We start from the raw sequence: 25,895 nt of genomic DNA, 5'->3' as shown, positions 1-25,895 counted from the left end.
AAATGAAGACAGTTGTAAGAATATCTGTTTTCGGTGGTTTTTATTTATAAACAACAAACTTACAACCTCTGCATAATCATATGCATGCTTTATTTCTTACCGGGGTAATGGACTATTTGACAAGAGAGAAAGTGTTCATATCATCCATTGCTTCATTTAAGTCACTGGTCACCAAATATGGTTTAGTTAATTTTTTTAAAATATAGGTTGCTCATTTGTGCTTCTTTTTCCCCTGTCGGTTGTCAAATGTGTCGTTCAACTTGCCGCAGAAGACATTTTTGACTCGTAAATACCAGTTTTTGCAAATGATTATATTTCCTTTTGGAAAATTAAACCGTTGTTCCTATTTATCAAGCAACACATTATATAAATATTCTGCATTAAAATTTTATGCATTAAATTTTTATGAATATATGCGTGCTTTTGACGTATGTATTTATACAATGATACGTGTATGCCTTCTGCAATACATGTACATGAACATATTATGTAAAAAACCCCAATGAATACCATTTTTGATAACATAATTTAAAACACTAAGATATCAGCTTTAAACCAACAGGAAAGGGGACATTGTAATGCATGGAGATATCGTCTATAAGCTCAGTAAATTAAAGTATTTTGACAAAATGCAGTTTCTCAAAAAAAGTCTGCATGCAACATTTCTGCTTTTGTTCTTGTTTTTTGGTATTTACATAACCATGCAGTTTTTCTCAATTTCCTCAATATATCTATAAATAACCAGTGTTAACAAGGGGGGAATTTACCTCAACAATACATTATTATATTACGAAATACATTTAGTTTATAGTTTTTCAAGCACTTTTTGCGGTTATGTTTATTCATTGTATTAGTCACTAAAACTAAGGTTCAATTTATACGTAGTAGTTCTATTCCTAGTGAAATTGTGCATTGTTCGTGGCTGTAACGCAATAGAAGGAAAATGCGGCAAATGCGTCACATTCAAAACGACGATAATTTTTTTATAAATTTTTCAGTATATTTTTGTTATTGTGAAAATAAAACTGAGATCAAAAAATAAGTTCGTCTAACTTTTATGGCCTGGGGCCTGAAGTCGCCAAATATACAGTTATGTAAAAAAATATAACAATATCTTGAAGATGATAACTTAATGATCCATATTAAACCCACCGACTCTCATACATGTACTTTCCTTAAACCGTCAAGTTGCTACCCTCACCATACCTTTAGCGGTGCTCCTTAAAGATAATCTAAACTAGTAAAGTTTGACGAATCTTGTTTTCTCATTAGAACAAAACAAGGTATTGAAATCCCATCTGTGTGTTTGAGTCTACAAAGTCCAAACAGTGCATAAGCAATTTATGTGAAAGCCAAAATGACAGGGAACTCCTTTTGCAAAGAAAAAAGACAAAAGTATCCCGTTCAAGAACTTAGAATCTTTTCATTCTTTATACTAACGAAAGTTTGTGCAAGTATAGCTTTGCAAAGGACATATTTAGTAGTTCCATAATAAGTCGCGATCGCACATACAAAATAGTAAGTAACACGTCTTGCCGCAGATATGATTCCATTTATCTCATCGGCTGTACGGATTGCTCAAAACAATAGTGAACTCCGCAAAAGCAATCAACTTTCTACCATTAAGATCAAAATAAAGCCCCAAAATTAAAGATTCCAACGGAATCAAACATGTCAACCCAAGTGGTCACAAATGGGAAGATATGACAGTACAAGTAGTGGTACGTTTTGACATTAATCCTCATTGGAAGGATCGACAAATAAATGAAAGTTGTGGATGCACATACTTGCACGCAGGCTAATCTCAAGTAGTTTCAAGTAGTTACCGTAGTAACTTTCACATATTAGAAGAATCAGCGGATTCTTTTGTGTAACGTTCAACATTAATAATGATTTAATATTTTTAATAACTTTTTATGGATATTTCATGACTCGATTCAGTAAACATATGCATAAACAGTAATATGTTTTCGTTGGTGTTTCATACAAGCTTTGTCACTAGTGCTTAGCAAGCATTGCGAAAAGAAAAATTGCAATATGTTCGCTACCTTTACACCGCACGAAACATCAAAATAAAACATTTTATTGTTTAAAGGGTTTTTTTAATTCTTAAAGTTATGTTTATCCTCGAGGTTATTTTATTGTGTTCTCTAGAATTGCTCTTCCCTTTTTCAGTCGTATACATCAAAAGGTGTTCTTTTTGCCTAAACTGCAACAGGGGTGCACTACGGCCATGTTGTTTATACCTTTTCGAAGGTTTGCTATAATTTATATTAAAGCAGGTGATAATAATATTGTTCTGCAAACCAATTTACATAACATCATATTTCAATGAACTATTTGTGAGAAATTTCGATACTTTGCAGTATCAGTTCGAAACTCTGTACATATGAGGAAGTAGCACATGAGGTGCTTGATTTGATTTACTTATTTAAGAAAACATGTAGTTCTTTTTTTAGAATTCGAAAGAAGATGACCTGTATAGAATATGAACAGATATCCCTTTAAATATAAATCACAAAAAATAAGATAAGATTTGTAATTTATTGATACAAATACAAAAAATAAAATTATAACGATTATTTCTTTGTACTTTAAAAATTATCGACACCTCCTGACTTTTACTCTTAATAACAATACGTTACAGTATGGAGATAAACCAATGTGAAGTCATTTATATCACCATAGTGGGTGTTTATCTATGTAGTGCAATAGCTATAAATACCCTTATGCCCTAAATTTGAATACAACTGGGCCTCACGTTTTTATTAATACAAGTTGATTTCCCCCCAAATTTCCTCATTTTTCTATCATTTGCGAAACAACGTAGCTAAAATTCTACATCTCAATGGAATACTGAGGTTTCGGTTTGTAAGCAACATTTGTATCCCAAAGGTGTTAAAGACAATAAAAGTCATTTTTTTCAGATCCAAGAACATATCTTAATACTTCTTTAAATATAAATGATGTGAAGACAATTCTTCTAGAAATAGTTGTCTTTGGGATACACTGCTTTTATCTTGAAAGGTTGCCAAATCATAAACATAAAAATTTAAAGAAGGTTCGTCGTTCTTGTTAGTTTTAGTAATACCCTTTTCAGCCTTTCCATTTCTGTCAGTGCTCTTTGTAAGTCTAAGAGACGAGGTCCTGTTACAATTTAATACTCGCTTAGCGCAAAAAGCTGAAGGTTCAAGAGGAATCGAGCTTTTAACATACAAGGAAGAGCTTTCAGATCGGGATCTTTTAAGAGGCCGGTGTTCCTCATTATCAAAAACACGTAGATTCAGTGTATTGTAAAAACCAGCTTCCATATTTCTGTTAGACATCTCTGCTTCTCCTGTCTTAGTCTCCAAAGCTGTTTTGCTAATTTTGCTTCTGTCTTGTGTATTGTTATTGCAATTATTCCATGCATATGCAAGGTGATCGTAGTCATCATGAGTACTATTATTCTTTTGAGTCGGGTACGTTGAGATATCTTTAAAAATAAGGCATACACATTTTGTACAAGAAATATATCAGTTTATCATAATTATTAGTATTTTAGAATTATTTCTTACCAACAAAGCTTCTAGGTTTGGTCTTTCGGCACCTAAATATATTTTTTAAAACAACGTTAGTATTCAACTACACTTTTATGGTATAATATACACATTATAGAATTAAAGATAAAAGATATGTCTTACCTTCGGCAGACACAAACCATGATGAAAATTACTGTTCCAAGAACAATTGGAATTATCCAAAAAATATATCTGTATGATTCTACAAAGAGAAAATAAACAGACATAATAAATAATACACTTTGCATGACGTTAATTATCGGTTAAAATTTTAATACCATACGTCATATGCATTTTTTAATTCTAGTTTTGCGACTATGATTTTTGTACTAATACATGTATAAAGTTTGAATCGTTCACTCGTTCGGTAACTTATATCACTCACCAACCTATATGCTTCAACCCGATCATATCGGGTCGAAAATCATATCTAAACCACTACTAAATTGCTTAAATATTTCTTAGGAATATTTATATATCGCCTGTTTTTATTGCATTTACATGGATAAATTAATATATATTTAACTCTTGGCGGTTTTATCTTAATCAGTTTTAAGCCCTAAAAATTAGATTTTCTTATGAACAATAGATAAAAATCTAATATAAAGTCTGATATCTAATAGGTAAAAGAGAGAGATCAACCATCAACACAAATTCATAAACGAAAGTTGTGTGATATTTACCATAATTACAAAACAAATTGTAAAATCCATCAGGACAACCACCAAAGCAATTTTCTCCATATGTTCCCGGTCGACAATCTAAAATTGAAGTTATTTAATATTAATTTCCAACTTATATTTGAAAATTATTTTCAGGAATTCACCTGAAGTTAACGACATAAACCTGTACATATTGACTGAAGATTAATAAGAAAAAAGTACTGGGACCATTTCGTTAGCCTAATAGTGACTTTTTTTTACATAAAGTTCTTACAAAATGTATATAAAATTTGAACTCCCTATCAAAAAACAACTTGCTTTATTGTTTCAACAAACCGTTTAATCTCATTTTTTAAAAAAACATTAAGCACATGAGCCGCACACCATGAAATGGATTTTGTCAAAAGTAAGCTTTGAAAGTAACAAGTTTACAGCATATTGACTCCAGAAAAACAATTTGAGTTATTACATTACTTACAAAATCCTTTCATGGGGACAAAGATATTGCAAAAACTAATCTCAAACATTGTTTTAATTCTGTTCTATGAAAAGGCCCTGCAGTCATAGTCTGTCTCATTATAGTCCTGGAGGATCAAAATTTATAGTAAAGGAAGACGTAAACGGAAGAGAGTAGTATGAGAAATTTTATGATTGAAAAGCACCTTCACATAATGTTTCCCTTATGCAATCATAAGCTCAATTTTTTTTTCCAGCACCCCCTTTTTAGCCCAATCTTTAGTTAGGTTTCAATTTTAAAGTTAAATCAACTTGCATCTGATTACTTGCGAAGAAAACATCCAACGTAGCAATTGTAAATTCCTGCGGGAAGAATATTTAGGTATGTTTTTCTATGATGATTACATACTATTCTAGGAGTTGGGATTTGGGATATATTTATTGTCGTATTTAGAGATTATTAAGTGCACCTTATATCAGTATAATTGCAGAGTCATGAATAGCATTGGAGAAATGTATATTTTGTTTGATCTTTTCTTTTATATTTCCATTTGCAACCAAACCCAATTTTTGTCAATTATTCACCTTGGTTCAGGGTCTGAATACTTTTGAATTAGACTTTCTCATTAAAGTTGATGTAAAGGGTAAACCTATAAGTGTCAAATCGTTACATAAGTTTAAGTGGAAGAAATACGTTATGCTACATGTCTAACTTAAACGCAACATAAATTGAAGGTATAAAACGTGTTGAATTTTGATGCAAACTATATGTAAATCAAGGCTTTATATATAGAAGAATCATCTAAATCTAAAAAATCTTTTATTGGAAATTGAATATCAAATTTTGAATTAAAAAAAATATTGTTATTTTTTTTTAGTTTAAGACAATAACAATAATTATCAAAACTAGAGATGACCTCGTTACGAGTAACGAGTAGGTCTTCCGTCCGATTTTTTTTATTTTAAATGTTACTACGAAATATCGATACGATTTCAAAATTAACCCTCCCCCCCCCCTAAAAGAAATTTAGAATAATGAATAAAAATCCCTAATTACGTCAAAAATGGGCCTGACGATGACTTTTTCACACCGATAATGTAGTGATCAACTACTTTGATTCTATAATGCATGGCATAACAAAATATCTATCGTTTTCAAGTTATTCGTAATAGACTTTACGAGTCTCTTGGTCCCTAATTAAAGGGGCCAGCACCTATTTCTTGATTTTATTGGATAGAACGTTTGATTCTCTACTACTTTTGTTCTATATGTCTTAACAAAATATCAAAAGATACTGATAAAAACATATGAAAATTTTGATTCGAAATCTGTACCCAATTTTCGTGCGTAAGCGAGCTTTAAAAGATTGCGCCACTGGTGCAAAACAAGTATATAGTGCACAACTTCAAACCATGCTCTACCTATCCTGAAAATTTCAAAGTCATATCTCTACTAGTTTCTGAGATCAGCTCTGCACATAATTGGTCGTAAAAAATTACAAAATTGACCGTAAATCCAGACCGGAAGTGACGACGACAAAAAATTTAAAAACATATAAAATTCAGATAATGTCCCATCATCTGTGAAAAACTTGTCGAGATCGGTTGAGTAGTTTTCCAGAAATCGCTTAATGAACAGAAAAAATCTGGTAGAATGTTTAAAAAACAGTTGTTCAATGTTACAATGTTTAAGAGTTTCTTTCTTTAATTGTATCTATTTTGTATATATAATTTAGTATGATTGTACTAAGTTGCATTATATTGTATCAGATTTACATGTATATTAAGATATAATTAACATTTTCAATTTGAAGAGACCAGTGTGTTTCAGCATTTCCATCAAGTAAAATAATGGAATTAATTAATGAATAACAGTTGTATTTTGAGACGTCGACTCAACCAGTTTTTGTACGCCATCGAGTTTTGAGTATTGTCATATCAATACACCTCTATTCAAATAGAACTCGTTAATAAATTTTTCCATTTCTGATATACCGGGTGTTTCATAATTGTTGTCCAATGTCCCGTAATATCTGTCCCTATTACAATCACCATTAAAATCTTAATCAACATATTCTGAAAAAAAGAATGTCTAGAAAGGAAATAAATCAATTTAATATTTATAAAATATGGGATATTTCCTGTTATGATGGTTTTTGTGACGTCATAAATTGGATGCTAATGATTCAATTATGTCTTTTTCAAACGAACTCACTATTAAAGTCTTGAAGTGTCTTTCACTAAAAACTGTTATAAAATTGATATAAAGACAGTTTCAAGCAAAAACAAAAATACTTCAAAACTTGATAAAAAAAACAGTATTAACCTCTTTACAAGATATTTGACTTAGGATGTCAAGTACAGTATAATTTAAACAAACGTTTCCAGAATGTTTTATTTATATTAAATTGACACCTTTATATTGTATCAATTAGGCAACATCTGAAACAATCAGACATTGCAAGCTTTAGTCCGCAAGACGGATAAAGAATCGCCAAAATATTGTCGACAAAAATATTCCGGTTTAAGTCATGCAAAATTTATTCTTTAGGTTTGAAAAAACCTCTGTGCCAATCTGCTTCTATATCACAAAATGATCTAAATTTAGTTATCAAACAAGAAATGAACAAAAATGTGGAGTAATAATTGAATTTCAGAAATCGCATTTTTTTTTTACAAAGAAGACGTAATAGAGAACATGTAAGGTAAAACAGACCATTTTTTTTCAAAGTTGCTTAATTAAAAGAATAGTGACATAAAAACTATAAATAAATAAACAAGAAAAAAATGCATGAATTCTCTAAACATTTTAAAACATTCTGAATGGATTAATCTCATGTATTTTTATGCCAATTTGTATTGGTGACGGATATAATGTAAATGTATATACAATGTTTGCAGTGAAAATAATATACAAAGAATCCATAAATGCACGAAGATATTCATGATTTCATTACTTTTAAAAACATAATGATTTGTTTTAGGTTAAGTTTAGGGTTACCTTTTCTAGGACATCCAAAAGCCTTATCACATTCTGACGTATTGCAGTCACACTTTTCTTTGCAAAACATACCGTAATAACCGTCAGGACATACCAGAGAACAATTTGTCCAAAACGTTCCCGATGGACAAGCTGAAATTGATCTTTTAATGCGTACATGTATGCTTTCAATTTTCGTTAGATATTTATGAACGTTAGCCCAGTAACCTGTCCACAGTTACAGAAAATAGACAATTACTTTTTTTAAGTTCCATTTCTTATCACGCAAATATAATTTCTAAATTCTATCAAATTTCATTATACCTTTGCAATGTCCATTTGTCAGTATAAAGTTATCACAGCAAATTATATCATCGCTAGAAAATAGATAAAAATACGTATACTAGACACTTTTTATGCAATATAAAGTATTTCATTCATTTGTTTGTTTCATTTAGTATCACAAAAATTATTGATCTAGTACATAAAATATTTTCGGATTTTAAATTTTTAATTTGTTTATAAGTATTTCAAACTCAAGCTTATAACTTAATGTTTAGAGAATACCTTTCCTTATTACTGCATATACCCCAGGAATCTAAAATCATACAGTTAAAATAGGTAAATATTTTTTGGTAGAAATTTGTTTAATACAAAAAAACAACAGAAATTCAGTGAAATAAAATATCAAAAAGCAGCACCAGTGATTATATTTACTGCAAGAGAATATTCTAGTTCGGTCAACCATTAAAAAGGTTTACAATAAATCAAGTAATTTACACAGCCCACAAATGAGGATACATTTAAAAATAAGAAGTGTATTTATTTAACCAGGAATCATACCTTTATTTTGTCATGTTTTGCTAAAAAAGCTAAAACAGGAAACAAAAATTTTTTTTTCCGGGATTGTCTTGTGCAATGCGTTTCTGTAATTACACCTTGTTCATGAGAAAATTGGCATTGATATTCACCAAACGGAACTTATGTTGATTTTCTTTAAAATATTAATGGAGCACAGGATAAAGTTTTGCCATGCACTCAACTGAATTATACCTGAAATGTTAGCTGAAGAAATTCCATCACTAGCCGTATTTGAATTTTTTACGTGTAATCCTGCAGCATCGGTTAATATGAAATCTAATCAGATAATTATCACAAAAAACGAAAGTCGGCCGCCTGATGTTGCAACGAAAACAAAACCAACAGAAAGAAAAAACACTGCAAGGCTACCTGTTTCTAGTCCGAAAGTTAAGAGGAGAATAGAAGAAACTTTAAAAGGGTCAGTCCAGAAAATGACTCAAATACAGTATAGTTACAACACATTTTTCCATAATGTTTCATTTGTTTTGAAAATTAATATCTTTATATTGTATCAATTACGCAACATTTGAAACAATCAGACACGGTTTAGTCCGCAAGATTGATAAAAAATCGCCCAACTATTGTTAGCAAAATAATTCCGATTTAAGCCACAAAGAATATATTCTTTGGGTTAGAAACATCTTGTGTTCCAATCTGCTTTTATATCAAAAATGATCTTAATTTATTTATGAAGCAGGAAATGAAAAGAACGTGCTGGAGTAATAACTGAATTTCAGAGATCGCATTAGAACTGTTTTGTCACAAAGAAGACGCAATAGAGAAGATGTGATGTAAAACATACTATTTTTTCAAAGTGGCTTAATCAAAAGAATTGTGACATAACACTAAATAAATAAACAAGAAAAAATAAGTGCATTGAATTTTCTAACCATTTTAAAACATTCCAAATGGATTAATCTCATGTATGTTTCAGCCAGTTTGTAATGGTGACGGATATAATGTAAATGTAAAAACCATGTTAGCAGTGAAAATTATAAACAAAGAATCCATAAATGAACGAGGATATTCATGATCAAAAGACTTTTAAAAACACAATTGTTCGTTTTTAATTATCATTAGACTTACCCTTTTTAGGACATCCAGTAGCCTTATCACATTCTGACGTTTTGCAGTCACACTTTTCGTTGCAGAACATACCGTAATAACCGTCAGGGCATACCAGAGAACAATTTGTATTAAAAGTCCCCGATGGACAAGCTGAAATTGATATTTTAATGTGCATGCATCCAATATTCGTTAGATATTTATGAACGTTAGCCCAGTGACTTGTCCACACTTACGAAAAATAGAAAATTAAGTTTTATGTTCCATTTTTTTATCAAGCAAAAATAATTTTTAATTTCTATCTAATTTCATAATACCTTTGCAATGTCCATTTGTCAGTATAAAGTTATCACAGCAAATTATATCATCGCTACAAAATAGATAAAAAAGAATACTAGGCAATTTTTATATGATATGAATTATATCATTTAATCGTTTGTTTAAATCAGTATCACAAAAGTTATTGATATGCATTAAATATTTTTGGATTTTATATTCCTTATTTGTTTATAAGTATTTCAAACTCGAGCTAATTGTTAAATGTATAGAAAATACCTGCTTTTATTACTGCATATCCCCCAAGAATCTAAAATTATACAGTTAAAATAGATAAATATATTTTTGGTAAAAAGTTGTTTAATGAAATAAAAACCAGAAATTTATCTAAATAAAATAACAAAAAGGAGCATTGGTAATTCTATTTGCTGCAAGAGAATATGCAAGTTCGATCAAACAATAAAAAAGGTTTACAATAAAACAAGTAATTTACACAACCCACAAATGGGGATACATTGAAAATAGGAAGTTCAATCATTAACCAGGAATCATATCTTTATTTTGTCATATTTTTGATAAAAAGCTAAAATATGATTAATCAAAACAGGAAACAAAACTTTTTTATCGGGATTGCGTTGTATGAAGCGTTTCTGTAATACTATTTTCATGAGTAAATATGTTTGTTTAACTTGGCCACATTCCAGCTACGTTTTGTAATTAATAAAACTAACAGCCAAATAATTTTAAATCATGCCCCTCCTCAACTTCCCCCAGTGACCTGTTTTAAAGTATAACAAACGATTTTCACCAAAAAAGAGAACAAACATTAAATGAAAGATAAAATAGTACTGTATACGAATATAACGTTTCATGACCAATCTAAATAGCAGTGGTAATAACATCCAATTATTCCCTTTTCTCAGTACATGCATTACAGTTAATATATTTATTTCTTTCGTTTAGGTTGGTAGTAAATATTTGACTGACAAACACAATGGCAACCAAATTTGGAAGGTTACATATACCTATGCAGCCATGTATATAATTGCATTCTTGGTGTGGTTGACAGTCGCATTTCTCTAAACAGGATTCCCCGTACTTGTTGGCTTGACATTTTTCAGAACAGTTATTTCCCCGTGTTCCTTTTGGGCATTCTTTAATATATATATATATATATATATATATATATATATATATATATATATATATATATATATATATATATATATATATATATATATATATATAAAACGTCTTAAAACTTGAAAACTGTTTAATATTTCTGCACCTCTGCATGTGTGAATATTGAATGTTTTATCAATAGTAAAGATATAATAGTTATATAAGTGACAATAAATGCGCTCGTTACATTTGCAGGACAACACACATAATAATGGTTAAATTAATATTTTTATTCCTATAAAAATATATGTTAAAACTTGTATAACGTCCAAAAAAACTGATACTTACTAGTACAAGTACCATTAACATTGTATAAGTCAATGCCGCATTCTTTTTTCCTTTAAAACATTAAAGCAACAAATAAGGAAATTTATAGTAAGTCGATTTTTATATTAAAACTCATATCAATCATTTACAAAAACAGTAAGAACGAAATCAAAACTACGGTAGATTTGTTTGTTATGCATTTTAAATATAGTAGCAAATTTTTAGTATAAATAGCATTTTGCTCTAATAAAAAAATTCTTTTGTGAGAAAAGTATGACAAAACAGACTTACGTAACTGAAGAAATGCCATCCATAGCCGTAGTTGAGTTCTGTACGTATAATCCTGCAGTATTGATTAATATGAAATCTAATAAGATAATTATCACAAAAAACGACAGTCGACCGCCTGATGTTGCAACGAAAACAAAACCATACGAAAGAAAAAACACTGCAAGGCTACCTGTTTCTAGTCCAAAAGTTAAGAGGGGAATAGAAGAAAATTTAAAGGGTCAGTCCAGAAAATGACTGAAATTTCAAATACAGTATAGTTGAAACAAATGTTTCCATAATGTTTTGTTTGAATTGAAAATAAGCATCTTCAATTGTATCAATTACTGAACATTTAAAACAATCAGACAAGCTTTAGGCCGCACGATAAATAGAAAATCTCCCAAATAATGTTAACCAAAAAAATCCGATTTAAGCCACGTAGAATTTATTCTTTGGGTTTGAAAAATCTTGTGTGCCAATCTGCTGTCATATCATAAAATGATCTTAATTAATTTATGAAGCAAGAAATGAAAAGAATGCGCTGGTGTAATAACTGGATTACAGAGATAGCATTATAACTTTTTTGTCACAAAGAAGACACAATAGAGAAGATGTTATGTAAAAAAAATTTCAAAGCGTTTAATTAAAAGAATTGTGACATAAACATTAAAAATAAATGAAGAAACATTTTTGCATTGAATTTTCTAAACATTTTAAAACATTCTAAATCGATTAATCTCATTTATGTTTAAGCCAGTTTGTAATGGTAACGGATATAATGTAAATTCCATTATAGCAGTGAAAATAATATGCATGCACAAAGTATTCGTAAATGCACAAAGATATTCATGATTAAATTACTTTTAAGAACACAATTGCTCGTTTTAAGCTAATAATAGACTTACCTTTTTTTGGACATCCAACAGCTTTATCACATTCTGACGTTATGCAGTCACACTTTGCTTTGCAAAACATACCGTAATAACCGTCAGGACATTCCAGAGAACAATTCGTCCGAAAAGTCCCCAATGGACAAGCTGAAATTGATATTTTAATGTGCATGCTTTCAATATTCGTTAGATATTTATGAACGTTAGCCCAGTGACCTGTTCGCAGTTACGAAAAATAGACAATTAAGTTTTATGTTCCATTGTTTATCAAGCAAAAATAATTTTTAATTTCTATCTAATTTCATAATACCTTTACAATGTCCATTTGTCAGTATAAAGTTATCACAGCAAATTATATCATCGCTACAAAATAGATAAAAATACGTATATTAGGCAAATTTGTATGTGATATTAAGTATGCCATTCAATTGTTTGTTAAAATCAGTATCACAAAAGTTATTGATCTACATAAAATATTTTCGGATTTTATATTCTTAATTTGTTTATAAGTATTTTAAATTCAAGCTCATTTCTACATGTATAGAAAATACCTTTCCTTATGACTGCATATCCCCCCGGAATCTAAAATTATACAGTTAAAATAGATAAATATGTTTTTGGTAAAAACTTGTTGAATACAAAAGAAATCCCAGAAATTTAGTGAAATAAAATAACAAAAAGCACCACCAGTAACTCTATGTGCTGTAAGAGAATATGCAAGTTCGATCAAACAATAAAAAAGGTTTACAATAAAACAAGTTATTTACACAAATGAGGATATGTTGAAAATAGGAAGTTCAATCATATAAGCCGGAATCATTCCTTTATTTTTGTCATGTTTTTGCTATAAAGCTTCAAGATGATTAATCAAAACAGGAAACAAAAACTACTTTTTCCGGTATTGCCTGGTATGAAGCGTTTGTGTAATAATTTTTTCATGAGAAAAATGGCATTGATATTCACCAAAACGTCACATACGTTGTTTTTATTTAAAATATTAATAAACCACAGAACAAAGTTTTGCCATGCACTCAACTGAATTACAGCTCAAATGTCTGCCAATCACATTTTAGTAATTTTTATGCCACCTTTCAATTTTCTGAATGGCATAACTTCATCCTGCTGAGATGGACCATTACAGTTTGCTACATGTAGTGAATATGTCTTTTTAACTTGGCCACTTTCCTGCTACGTTTTGTTATTGATATGAACTAACAGCTAAATTATTCTACATAATGCCTCTCAGCTACTTCACCCAGTGACCTGTTTCAAAGTATGACAAACGATTTTCATGAAAAGAAAAGAAAAGAAATATCAAATGAAAGATAAAATAGTACTGTATACGAGGATAACGTTTCATGACCAATCAGAACAGCAGTGGTAATAACATCCAATTGTTCCCTTTTCTCAGTACATGCATTAGAGTTAATACATTTATTTCTTTGTTTTAGGTTAGTAGAAAATATTTAATTGACAATCACAATGGCAACCAAATTCGAAAGGTTACATATACCTATGCAGCCATGTACATGTATGTTATTTTTTGGTTTAGGTTGGTAGTAAATATTTAATTGACAATGATAATGGCAACCCTATTTCGAAAGTTACATATACCTATGCAGCCATGTATGTAATTGCATTCTTGCTGTGGTTGACAGTCGCATTTCTCTAAACAGGATTCCCCGTACATGTTGGCTTGACATTTTTCAGAACAGTTATTCCCCCGAGTTCCTTTTTGGCATTCTTTAAAATACATAAAATAGATCTAAAAAAGTTCTTAAAACTTGAAAACTTTATAATGTTTCTGCACCTCTGCATGTGTGAATATTTAATGTTTTATCAATAATAAAGATATAATAGTTACGTAAGTGACAATAAATGCGCTAGTTACATTTGCAGGACAACATAATAATGCTTTTAACTAATATTTTTATTATTATAATATATAAGGTAATATTTGTATAACGTTATAAAAAAAAACTGGTACTTACTAGTACAAGTACCATTAACATTGTATAAGTCAATGCCGCATTCTTTTTTCCTTTAAAACATAAAAGCAACAAATAAGGAAATTTATGATAAGTCAATTTTTATATTGAACTCCTATCAATCATTTATAATTACAGTGAGAACGAAATCAAACCTTGATTCGCTAACGTTTATTTTGCATTTTATGATAGTAATTAACTTTTAGTACGAATAGCATTTCGTTCTAAAGCAAAAATTCTTTTTGTGAGAAAAGTATGTCAAAACAGACTTACGTAACTGAAGAAATTCCATCTCTAGCCGTAGTTGAGTTCTTTATGTATAATCCTGCAGCATTGATTAATATGAAATCTAATAAGATAATTATCACAAAAAACGAAAGTCGACCGCCTGATGTTGCAACAAACATGGCTATTTGCAGCAAACTGGATTTTGTTCTCGTTGAAACGGAAAAAACACATTATGCACAAATGTACAGGGTGTTTCATAAGTGGTATGGTTTCGATTGTTTTGATTTGTAATGATAATAAATATGATTATACTTAAATCTTAAACTTTATGGTCGTTTCTTTGATATGTAAATTTACAGTTGCTATTTTTTTTATTTTAGAAATGTAAAAAGAAAATACAAAACGAAAAAGGATACTCTATAATTATAGCTAAATTATATATGTTAAATAGAGGTGAATACAGTCCTTGCCCTACATAGCTCATCATTACCGTTATTACCATAACCATTATTCATTTCATTTATAAGAGACGAACAAACCAATTCAATCAAATTAAGCTTTTTACGTCAACATCTTAGTTGATATGTTCAGTATGTATGCACTTTCTTCGTAGTTTAAATGACGTTGTATATTTTTCCGTAATAATGTTCTTTTTTTTACAGCATTTAGAAAGATGTTTAGTTATTGATCAATCTCGATGGTACATGTATTTGATGATTGTTTAAAAGAGTGTTTTTTGTACAATTGTCCTTTGCATTTATTTTGTAAATGCTTCCATAAGTTTGTAACTAAGATTTGATGAATCGGTGATGTTCTTTAAATTTCATTTGATTCGAACAAACCAATTCAATCAAATTAAACTTTTTACGTCAACATCTTAGTTGATGTTCAGTATGTATGCACTTTCTTCGTAGTTTAAATGACGTTGTATATTTTTCCGTAATAATGTTCTTTCTTTACAGCATTTAGAAAGATGTTTAGTTATTGATCAATCTCGATGGTACATGTATTTGATGATTGTTTAAAAGAGTGTTTTTTGTACAATTGTCCTTTGCATTTATTTTGTAAATGCTTCCATAAGTTTGTAACTAAGATTTGATGAATCGGTGATGTTCTTTAAATTTCATTTGATTCATTGCCAGTAAAAGGCTTAATGTTTTCATTATAATGTGATACGATTCGTCCGCATCGTTGAAGAATTGAAGGATAACATTTCATCCAAATACGCTTGAATTTCAAATGAAAAAAAATATTTTGAGATTCATCCAACTTTATCGAGTCTATGACACCTGTAGGTTGCCTCTGCAATATAAATCTGAGACGATGGTAGAGGATATCAATACACCGTTAATTGAAATGTATTCGTCAGTAAAGTATACGAAGCTCGAATGTAGGGTCCCTATTACATTTCATTACAATTGGTTCTAAAATTTTAACTCACCTTTTAGTACCTTTACTGATTTATTCTACAACGTGTGTGCAAGTCTCAGATCGGGTCATCGGCTTTACCCTGACCTAAATTGTAGTTTTACTGAATCAGTTTGTATCTTTCTCCAGTATAAAACGTGATCTGAGCCTTTCATGATGTTTCCAGCCTAGATATAATCATTTCGCCTGCTGCATCCCTATTGTTTGCAATATTTGCATGAAAGACTATGTTTTAAACTGTATATAGGGCGCAATTAAAAACTAAACATGCTAATCCGGACAAAATGTTTTATTGATTTTTTCACTGAAGCAAATGAAAACGCTTTAATTTTCCCGCTCTGTTTACTGTCGATTGACTCAAAGTGGTATAGCGCACTTAACATACGATTTGGTCAAAAATATAGCACTTTTGCAAACATTATATATTTTCAATATCAAACAATATTGATAGTTTAAGTATATTCAAAGAAAAGGAAACATAATTCACAATTTCCATGCTCCAAGAATCTAAATTATCTTACACGACATCATTGGATATTCAGGTTTGTTAAGGATTTAAAGGAAAGTAGTTGGTATACGATAAAAAATTGGATATTTGACTATTTGAACCACTCTGAACCAGAAAAAACTATCAAAATTATGTTCTACAGGTATTGAAGTAGTACACGTTTACAAAGAATCAGTTTTGGTTTAACGTGGTCTTCGTACTGAAAATTAGACAAATATTTCAATCAGCGTCTTTTCTGATACATGTATATACCAATTAATATAAAAAATGCGTTTTCTGAAAATGTTTGATGCGTGACCTAGTGGTAACGCGGAGATCTTTTTGATTTTGTTGTCGATTGATCGAATCCACCATGTAGTAATTTTTTCACTCATTATTTACTTATTTATTAAAACACGGAAAGAAGAGAGAGATTAAGTTACATGTACTTCATCTTCTCGGTTTCTTGTTTAATTCAGTCTAAGTATGGGCACACCCAATATAAACAGATTTATTCATTAACACTATACATCTACTCTATTTACACTCAGATTCATTGCATTTTGATTGAACATATCACGCTTCAGAATATCAACTAAAACTAGTATTATACAGTTTCCCGAATTTATGACAAATCAGTTGATACAGACACCATTATAAAATCAGTATAGTGTATCTAGGTTTTGAAAATCATATTAAGAGAGCTACGTACCTGAAGCTATTTTTAGTAACAGGTAATTTCCGTTCAAACACGCGTGTAGGCGAAATGATGGGAAAAGGCGTTCTACGTCTTTAATATATTCCCGCAAATAAATACTATTTTGACAGTAATACAAATTCAAAGATTTAAATTGTAAGTTCGTCGCAAGCTTGAAAGAGAATCATTCTTTGCAGTAAATTACTTCTTGTTGCAGTAGTTTGTCATCTAAATGTACTCACTGTACATCGACAAAAGGTAACAACAAATATTGAACCTTTATTCAAAAGAAATCCAAATACTAAATGTGACATAACGTTTTAAATTGTGATGCAGTTGTGTAGATATGTCTGACAAATGTGTGTATATTTATTTTCATTTTACAGGTTAATTTGTTATCATCACAGTCCGCCTGTTTGACATTTGAGAGGATAGACAAATTTGAGATATATCATCTAAATGGCTTGAGTATGATAGGTTCCTTTATAATTATCTACCCGCAAATTCATTTTATGGTATATTCTATTATCTAAATCTGCATTTAAACATTCTGCCCCTCTTGTTTCAGAATTTGTAGATGCTTCAACTGGTTTACTGCAGCTGCTTTCGGCTGCCTTCATGATACTGGCCATGTCGTCATAGTCATTTTGACCAGTGTCATGTATTTCAGGTTGAAACGTTTGAGTATCTTGCAAAAAAGATACTAACACCATGATGAAATATCAAATTGAGATAAATTCATATAATTTTTATGATAAAATGATATCATACATCCGAACGGAATTCCTAAATTTGCACTTGGGACATCAGCAATATTTTAAAATTTGATTTATCAATTTTCCCTGCAAAATGACAAATTTTATAATGCAACACTCAGAAATTACTGTCTTACCGTCGGTACAGGTAGATAACTAGGACGAGAGCCCCTAGTATTATTGAAACCATCGATAATACCATCACACCGTTCTCGTTATTTAATTTATAGAACAGAAAAAACATATATTTATTAACTGATATTTATTGTACATGTATAGCATGTGTAAAATTATCCAATGATTGGAACGTATGCGTATTTGTTGTTTCGTTAGATTTGAGAGAAAAAATTTAAATCGCTTTAATTAAGGTGATAGTTTTTGTCAAAGGGTAGCATTTAGCATGTTACGTTACTTATTCCATGAAACAACAATACAAATCGAATTTGAATACTAATGAAAGAAAGAATGTTCACATGCAATCCTCAAAACAACACCTCTATCCTTCAGACATCCGGATACTATGTCACAATATGTTACACTACAGTAGCACATTTTAGTACATAACAAGTCGTAGTAGGCAGGAGGGCAAACATCTGAGTAATCCCTCCAAAATGTTCCCATGGGACAAGCTTAAATTAAAGTAACACATTACATTACACTAATGGATATGTACATTCAATGAATGTAAGAAATCTTTTTAAAATAGCCAATATGAAAACAATCAGAGATGATAACTTCATTGTTAAAAATATCATTGGCTAAATTCTGAGCAGTAAATTGCACAATACGAAAAATTATAATTATGTATTTCATAACAACGATATGTCAATATGTAGAGGTGACAGTATTTTGATTATTTATACAAAGTACAATACAGAAAAAAGATTTGGGGATAGTTTTGTTAATACGTGAAAAAGACCAGGTTAATTCTTATTGTACAATAGGCAAAATTTGAGGTTTGCCTCTTGTGGTTTTATCTCAATGTAGTTCTTTCATACCAGGGACGCATGTTAGATTAAGGACCAGAGCAAAAACTTATTTCTTTTTTCGAACTCCATCAACCAACAAGTGAAATACCTAGAAGCTTGTAAAAGTTGCAATTTCTTTTGCTATAGCTTGGTTTTGATATTCTTAGAATATCTTAATCGTAAATCGTATAAGCCACTTAATGAACATGTTTTTACTGTTTTATCATTTTCAAAAATTAAACAGGTTTGTTTTGTTTACATGATTTGTCTAGACATGTACATATGTTAAAAGGTTGTTTTTCGATTAAGTGTGCTCTCGAAATCGACAATTAGGTGACTATTATATAATCATCTACTGTTATCTGTATATATTTTTAATATTTATTTTTGGATTTTAAGAAAAGTCACAATAGTGGCAGAGTGCATGGAACATTCACCTTTTGTTTCTAGTTTAACTTTATACATATGGAGGACTCAGGTGGTTGATATTGATGACATTGCTTAAAAATGAAATTATGAATTGATGGTAGACATTTGCAATTGAAAAAAAAAATCTTTTTGAATACCGATCTTTTCAAATTGTAAAACTGAAGTTGTGACAAAATGTGTAAACAGAATATCCTTCTTTATAACTGAGATAACAATTGTTTACTTTATGTAAAACCTTGCAACGGAAAATTGTTTAGAATCAATTCCTTGTTGAAGATAAAATACTTACAATTCAAAGCTGCTTGGTCCGATTTTATATCAAATTTTATGCACGCTTTGAAACGATGGCTATGCTTAGTATTTGTATAATGATAGACATTGCAGTAGTTTTACCCGTCAATGATGCCAAATTTCATATTTTATAATTCGAAGCTTAACACTCAAATATGGTTAGTAAATAGAAATTTTAAACATTTAAACACAAGAAACATGCACTACATGTATAACAAATAAAGAACACAATTTATTTTTTCGAAATGAATCATATATATACATGTATATACCTACATATTTCCGTAAGCGATATCAAACTCTATTTAAACTAAATAAACTAGAGAAAATGCCGAGCATCTCAACAAAACCTATTGCATTAATCTACCATTACGCAAAAGATAATGCCGAATTACCGATAGAATGAATTGATATGTAATTGTATATTCAGTACTCATACATCAGATTTTGCTTAATTTGCGCAGGTAAACAGTCAACGTAACTGTTTGATTTACCGAAGTCTCTGTTTGATTTGATACGTAAAAATCACGAAATACAGACGACAGTTTCAAGGTTACAAAGCATAAATAATGAAAACGAAACGAAAATCAGAACAAGCTAACATCAACGTCATGTGTGAAAACTGTCACCGCATTGAAATATTTAGCCTCAATTTACTTCACAAAATCGGCACCAATATATTTTTCATGTTTCAAAATTTCCCTTCATACGCGAACTGTTGCACAACAAGCAAATTCATCATAGTCAGATCGACCCTTTTTCGTATAATGTCATGGCTGCTTTAAACAAAGAACCTCGTTTTAGAAGTATGGAATACGAGTCTTGGTAAAATGGGTAGGCAAACTCGGGCCGTGGCAAAATAAATGCCGGGGCAGATCGGCAATCGTCAATTCCAAATACGCATTATTTTGAAGCAATATCTACAGCGAATACAAATATACTAGTCCATCAAATATCCTGAAATTTTAATGAGATTGGCAGATTAATAACTGCCAATCTTTTGTTTTGCCCAGGCCAAGTCTTGCCTACCAATTTTACCGGATGCCGAGCACGAAGCTATTAAACTGATTGAAACACTCCTTTCCTTTATTATTATTTTCGTAATAACTTTTTTAGATTTAAGATTTGAAACAAAATTACCCCTTAATTTTTTTTCTAAGATGTATAATTATTATTATAAGGCATTTTTTTCGAAAAGATTGATAAAGTTAAAAAAATTGACAGAAGACATTTACATGTTGAATGCTCAAGCTTAATATGAGAAAATCACATCTACAATTTCGATTTTGTACAAATGTTTAAAAAAAACTTTTGCGAATTAAACAGTTCATTCTGTAATTCTTGTTTGTGAAAAAAATAGTTTAGTTAATGCAATTAAAAAAAAAATACAGACCTATACATCCTTGTATATAATGGCATTATTGATGACACAGGATGAATGACCATCTTTAAGTTCACCTTAAAGATAGCTTAAAGGTGTTTAAAGGTAGCTTAAAGACGATCTTTAAGCCACCTTTAAGCTTTATGTGTTGCTTAAAGGTGGAGAAAGGTGGCTTAAACAAAGCGTAAAGATTGCTTAAAGGCAGCTTAAAGACTATCTTTAAGCCACCTTTAAGGACACTTATAGGTCCTTAATGTCCAAACTTCTTTAAGCCACCTTTAAGCTACCTTTAAGCTACCTTTATGCCACTTTTAAGCCACCTTTAAGCCATTAAAAGTTTTTAATTCAATATTGTGCTTAATTTACCAACAAAATGTATTAACTTTATGAAAGAAAAGGTATTAAAACGGGGGGTTTTTTTCTAGAAAATAAAATGGGACAAAAAAAAAACTAGCATCACCACACTTCCTCTGTGCCACGGTAACTTTCATATTTACGAGTGTTTTTATATCCTATATATCAGTGGATACTGAATCAATGTATTGAATGTGTTTACTTGAAAAGATTTTGACAAACCATTGACAAACCATTCAGTTTGTAACAATTAATTATATCTAATTTATAAATTACATGTATGCATGTATTTAGAATGAAATACGGAACTTGGTCTTCAGTGAACAAAAATGTATTATACCTAAATGGAAACCGTTTGGGTAACTAGATGCTTTCTTAGTTAATAAATTTAAACCGAGTAGATATACGTTCATCTAATTTATAGCTATAAAAATGTAAGAAAGAAAATGAAATCATTTCTTTTATTAAATGCATTGAAACTATTTGGGTATTTGTTCAATTTCCAGGTTTTCATGATCGCGGCGCCGTTCCAGTATATTTAAATATTTAATTGTATACATGATTTTTAAACTATCAATTCTAAAAAAAAACCACAATATTACCAACTACCGGTGACGTATTAACTGCATGTGGCAATTGCAAATGATGTATACATATACTTGTACATACAATTGTATGATGTACCAGGCCGGGTATGTGACATATTTACCCTTATACATATATTTAAATAATGAACCCCTGCTTATGATCACCGGTACATTAATTAATTAGCCTCAAGATTTTACTCTTACATACATGTATCATTAATTTGTAGACGTAACATTTTTAAAACCCAGAGCTAGGAAATAATACTTTGAAAATGAATTACAAATGTAAATTTACTTTTATTCACTAGACTTATCGTATACTCGTACATACTAAGATTCAACGCCTTTAGAAACCCTGACGTGCACCTGGGCACACGACACACCTGTTGTGTATATCTTGTATATTCTGTGTTAGTTCCAGGGGTTTTCTTAAGTTGGACAAACAATAGACTTTAATCAGATATACACAAACGTGCACCTGGGCACACGACACAACTGTTGTGTATATCTTGTACATTCTGTGTTAGTTCCAGGGGTTTTCTAAAGTTGGACAAACAATAGACTCTAATTAGATATACACAAACGAACAAAACTATGTCTAGACAAACAAAGCAGTAATATCCTGCCCGATATAACAAAGGCAGTTGAGAGTCTTTTCATCTTTAACATGTATCTAGAAGATCTAGAGTAAGACCTAGAAATAATGAAAATTGAAAAAAAAAATACAAACCTTAAACCGAATATCAAATTATATCATGCATTTTTGGTTCATTATCTTTATTTTGTTTAATAACCGGATGAACTGAGAGAGAGAGAGAGAGAGAGAGAGAGAGAGAGAGAGATAGAGAGATTTCAACGATTAATTTATAATAGGAAACAAACATACTTTAATTAGTTTCATGCAAAGATAAAGATACAGAGACTGCGCTCACCCCTACAATAATTTTGAAACCCCCCAACAATTATAAAGAATTTTATAACGGCAATCTGTGTCCATCGGCGCGGTGTTGATGATAGCGATCTGTGTTGAATGAGCGACAATAAAAACCGTTTGGAACCCCCCCCTTCCTTGGAAATTATATTATCACTTGGATAACCCCCTCCCATCCCTATAAAAGAGCTTTTGTATTTAATATATGTTTTTATTGTTCAGCTTGATCAAACTTGACTTAAACGGAACTTAAAGATGGTTTAAAGACAACTTAAAGGGAGCGTAAATGCCACTTAAAGATGCTTAAAACCGGCTAAAAGATGGCTTAAAGGTGACTTAAAGAAGTTTGGACATTAAGGACCTATAAGCTCAGCTTAAAGGTGACTTAAAGGTGGCTTAAAAATTGTATATTCTTTAAGCCAGCTTTACGCCACCTTTAAGCCACCTTTAAGGACTTGCTTAAAGATTGTTTTTCGCCCTGTGTGAGCTTTGCAGTTACATTTCTCTACCCACTAGTTCCCATACATGTTGTCAAGACATGTATGCATACAGTAATTGCCATATGTACCTTTCTGACATTCTAGAAACAGTTAAGATTTTATTTATTAAAATAAGTAATTTGAGACATTTTTAATTGCTTTATTTACAATAATGTATACTTACTACTACATGTACCATTAACCATGTAATAATTTAAACAGCATTTTTTTTAATAAAAAAGAGCTATAAATATATAGATTTTCTTTATGAACTTTAAACCCATTTTAGATTTCTCTATGTCGATCTAGAATACACATATGTCTATATGAATAATCAACAAATTGAGCTATACCGATATATGAATAAAATCAAGCATTTTTGAATCAGCTCTTTTAGAATAAATTAACAGTTCGAAAAATATACAGTTTCCTACCAACGATCAACTCTCGTATTCCATTGAATCGTTTTGTGACAAAATAATGTAAGAAAATGGAGGAAAAATTAAAGTAGTTACTGTCAACATGACGAATCCAATCATTTATCGTGAACAAGTCTCTTATTTCTAGTTTCTTTATTTATAGTTCGTTTCTTTCCTTGTTATATAAAGCATTTACAATAGGGAAAGTATCCAAATGTCATAGTAATTATGTACTCATCTGTCATTGATAAAGTTATATTGTCATTTTGCGTTTTGAAAATTGTTTTCTTTTATGCATTATTCATTGAATAAACTCTCTGATTAAATTTTTCAATTTACTAATTTTTTATTTTAATTTGTCTGATGAGAAGTCAGTGATATAAATTGATATTTTGCTTTGTTTTTCTATAGCACCAGGACATCCACTTTCATCAAATGAATTTAACACATTAAAACTTTCCTTGTATCTGTCTTGGCTTATCTAGAGAAACGAACGCCAAAAAATAATTTCAAAATAATACTTACCGTTGATTAATTATTGTTTACTAACTGCTCTTGATAGACATAAACTGTCTTGGTCTAAAAAATACTGAAGAGGCACGCACTCCGTTTGAATAAGGATATGCACTTTTTGTACCTTATAAATCGATAAATCTTGTAAAAAAAAGTTTGATATTTTCATTCCTTGTACAATATTAAGTTCATTATAACAACGCAGGATGTAAAAATTTTCAATAATCCCATTCTTGCTCATGTTTAATGAAAACGTCATGTCAAATTTCTTTAATTTAGTAATGACATTAATATCAATTACATTGGACTGCTTTTTAAGTCTTTACTTATTTGAATTTAATTTGTTACAATGACCGATTATTAGTAAGTATATAGTAATTTTTACATTTTGCAATATCATGATCTGCGTCGAGATCAAATAATGAAAAAAAATTGCACAAAAGTGCTTTCAACTGACAGCGTCCGATGAACGCATATGTTTAAATAGGGCAAAGGTTTCCTAGTAAGTTATTTCCCTGTCTGAAAAAAAATTAAAAGTAGCATGGTTGCGATTTTCTAAATGTTATTCCTGATGCTTAAATAATGCATTTCTAATTTTAATCAAAATTTGAGCGTCAGAAGTTATAAGCAAGATACACAGCTAAAAATTCTTTGTTATGAAAAACAAAGTTTATGAATTTTTATTGTTTTGAATGGTTTTATTTACCAACAAAAGTTCTTTTCTAACCTGATCTTTCTATCTTCTAATTGGTTTAACACATATTAAACATACAATTCCTAGCGTTTGACATCATTTAATTCTAAAGCTGAAGTTTTCTTTTCAATGTTCAAAATGTATACAAAAACATTTATTTGCTTCAGTTTTGTTTGCATAGCAAAGACTTGTGAGCTATGTATCTCGCTTATAAATCTTCGACTGATGTTTATAAACAAGCCCCTTTCTCACACCTCACAGCCTACTCAATATTCAGGGTCATGAACCCTGGGGAGCATTCATTATTGTCCCTAAGAGAGACAACTCTTGAAAACGTGCATTAACTATAGTCCGTTTCTTAATCTTATTAAAATAAATAAATTGAGAAAAGTTTTCAAAGTATTTAAATTATAAATAATACATATATCCATGAGTAAAAGGCATGAAAAAGGCATGAAAGAAGTACATTTATTTATCAAATATAGTAGGCTGGTACATGTACCCGGTGAATATTAAATGTATATTGCTTGTAGGTACATGTATAAATCTACACAACTACATTCAATTAATACAGTGTTATGTAAACTGAAAAAAAAATACACAGGTTTAAGAGATCTTTTTTAAAATGAATTTTCTTAAAATGAAAAATAAATTTATGAAAAATTGCACATATCATTCTAAAAAAAATCATAATACTAATAGACACAAAGTTCAACATAAATAAAGTGATACATTAGATGGATAGGATATAATGTACCGCAATTTAAGATTTAGATGTCATTTTTCATATGAAAGGT

At 30.2% G+C, this 25,895-nt stretch overlaps 1 protein-coding gene across 1 annotated transcript; it reads right to left on the bottom strand.

Annotated features, from left to right (window-relative positions):
* Positions 1–2,616: 2,616 nt before the first annotated feature.
* LOC128180303 (multiple epidermal growth factor-like domains protein 6) lies at positions 2,617–14,864 on the bottom strand. Its single transcript, XM_052848282.1, has 19 exons — positions 14,731–14,864; positions 14,461–14,510; positions 14,084–14,212; positions 13,021–13,051; positions 12,780–12,832; positions 12,485–12,616; positions 11,601–11,652; positions 11,331–11,380; positions 10,886–11,014; positions 10,140–10,170; positions 9,902–9,954; positions 9,606–9,737; positions 8,226–8,256; positions 7,983–8,035; positions 7,680–7,811; positions 4,244–4,321; positions 3,684–3,762; positions 3,558–3,589; positions 2,617–3,475 (listed from the first exon to the last, which is right to left on the bottom strand). The coding sequence occupies exons 1-19, from the start codon at positions 14,862–14,864 to the stop codon at positions 2,943–2,945; spliced, it is 1,914 nt and encodes a 637-aa protein (XP_052704242.1). The 3' UTR covers positions 2,617–2,942.
* Positions 14,865–25,895: the final 11,031 nt, after the last annotated feature.

The sequence above is a fragment of the Crassostrea angulata genome, chromosome 4, assembly GCF_025612915.1.
Source record: "Crassostrea angulata isolate pt1a10 chromosome 4, ASM2561291v2, whole genome shotgun sequence".
Classification (NCBI taxonomy): Eukaryota; Metazoa; Mollusca; class Bivalvia; order Ostreida; family Ostreidae; genus Magallana; species Magallana angulata.
The sequence above is the reverse complement of the archived record's forward strand: the minus strand, read 5'-3'. Positions and strand labels throughout refer to the sequence as shown.

Excerpts from the sequence above, each read along its gene's own strand:
- LOC128180303 (XM_052848282.1), bottom strand. The coding sequence starts at position 14,864 with ATGTTTGTTGCAACATCAGGCGGTCGACTTTCGTTTTTTGTGATAATT. Across the intron at positions 13,052-14,083 it reads TTACATACATGGCTGCATAG|ATTCCGGGGGGATATGCAGT; the intron begins GTATATGTAACT and ends GTATAATTTTAG. Across the intron at positions 11,653-12,484 it reads TGTTGGATGTCCAAAAAAAG|GATTATACGTACAGAACTCA; the intron begins GTAAGTCTATTA and ends TCAATACTGCAG.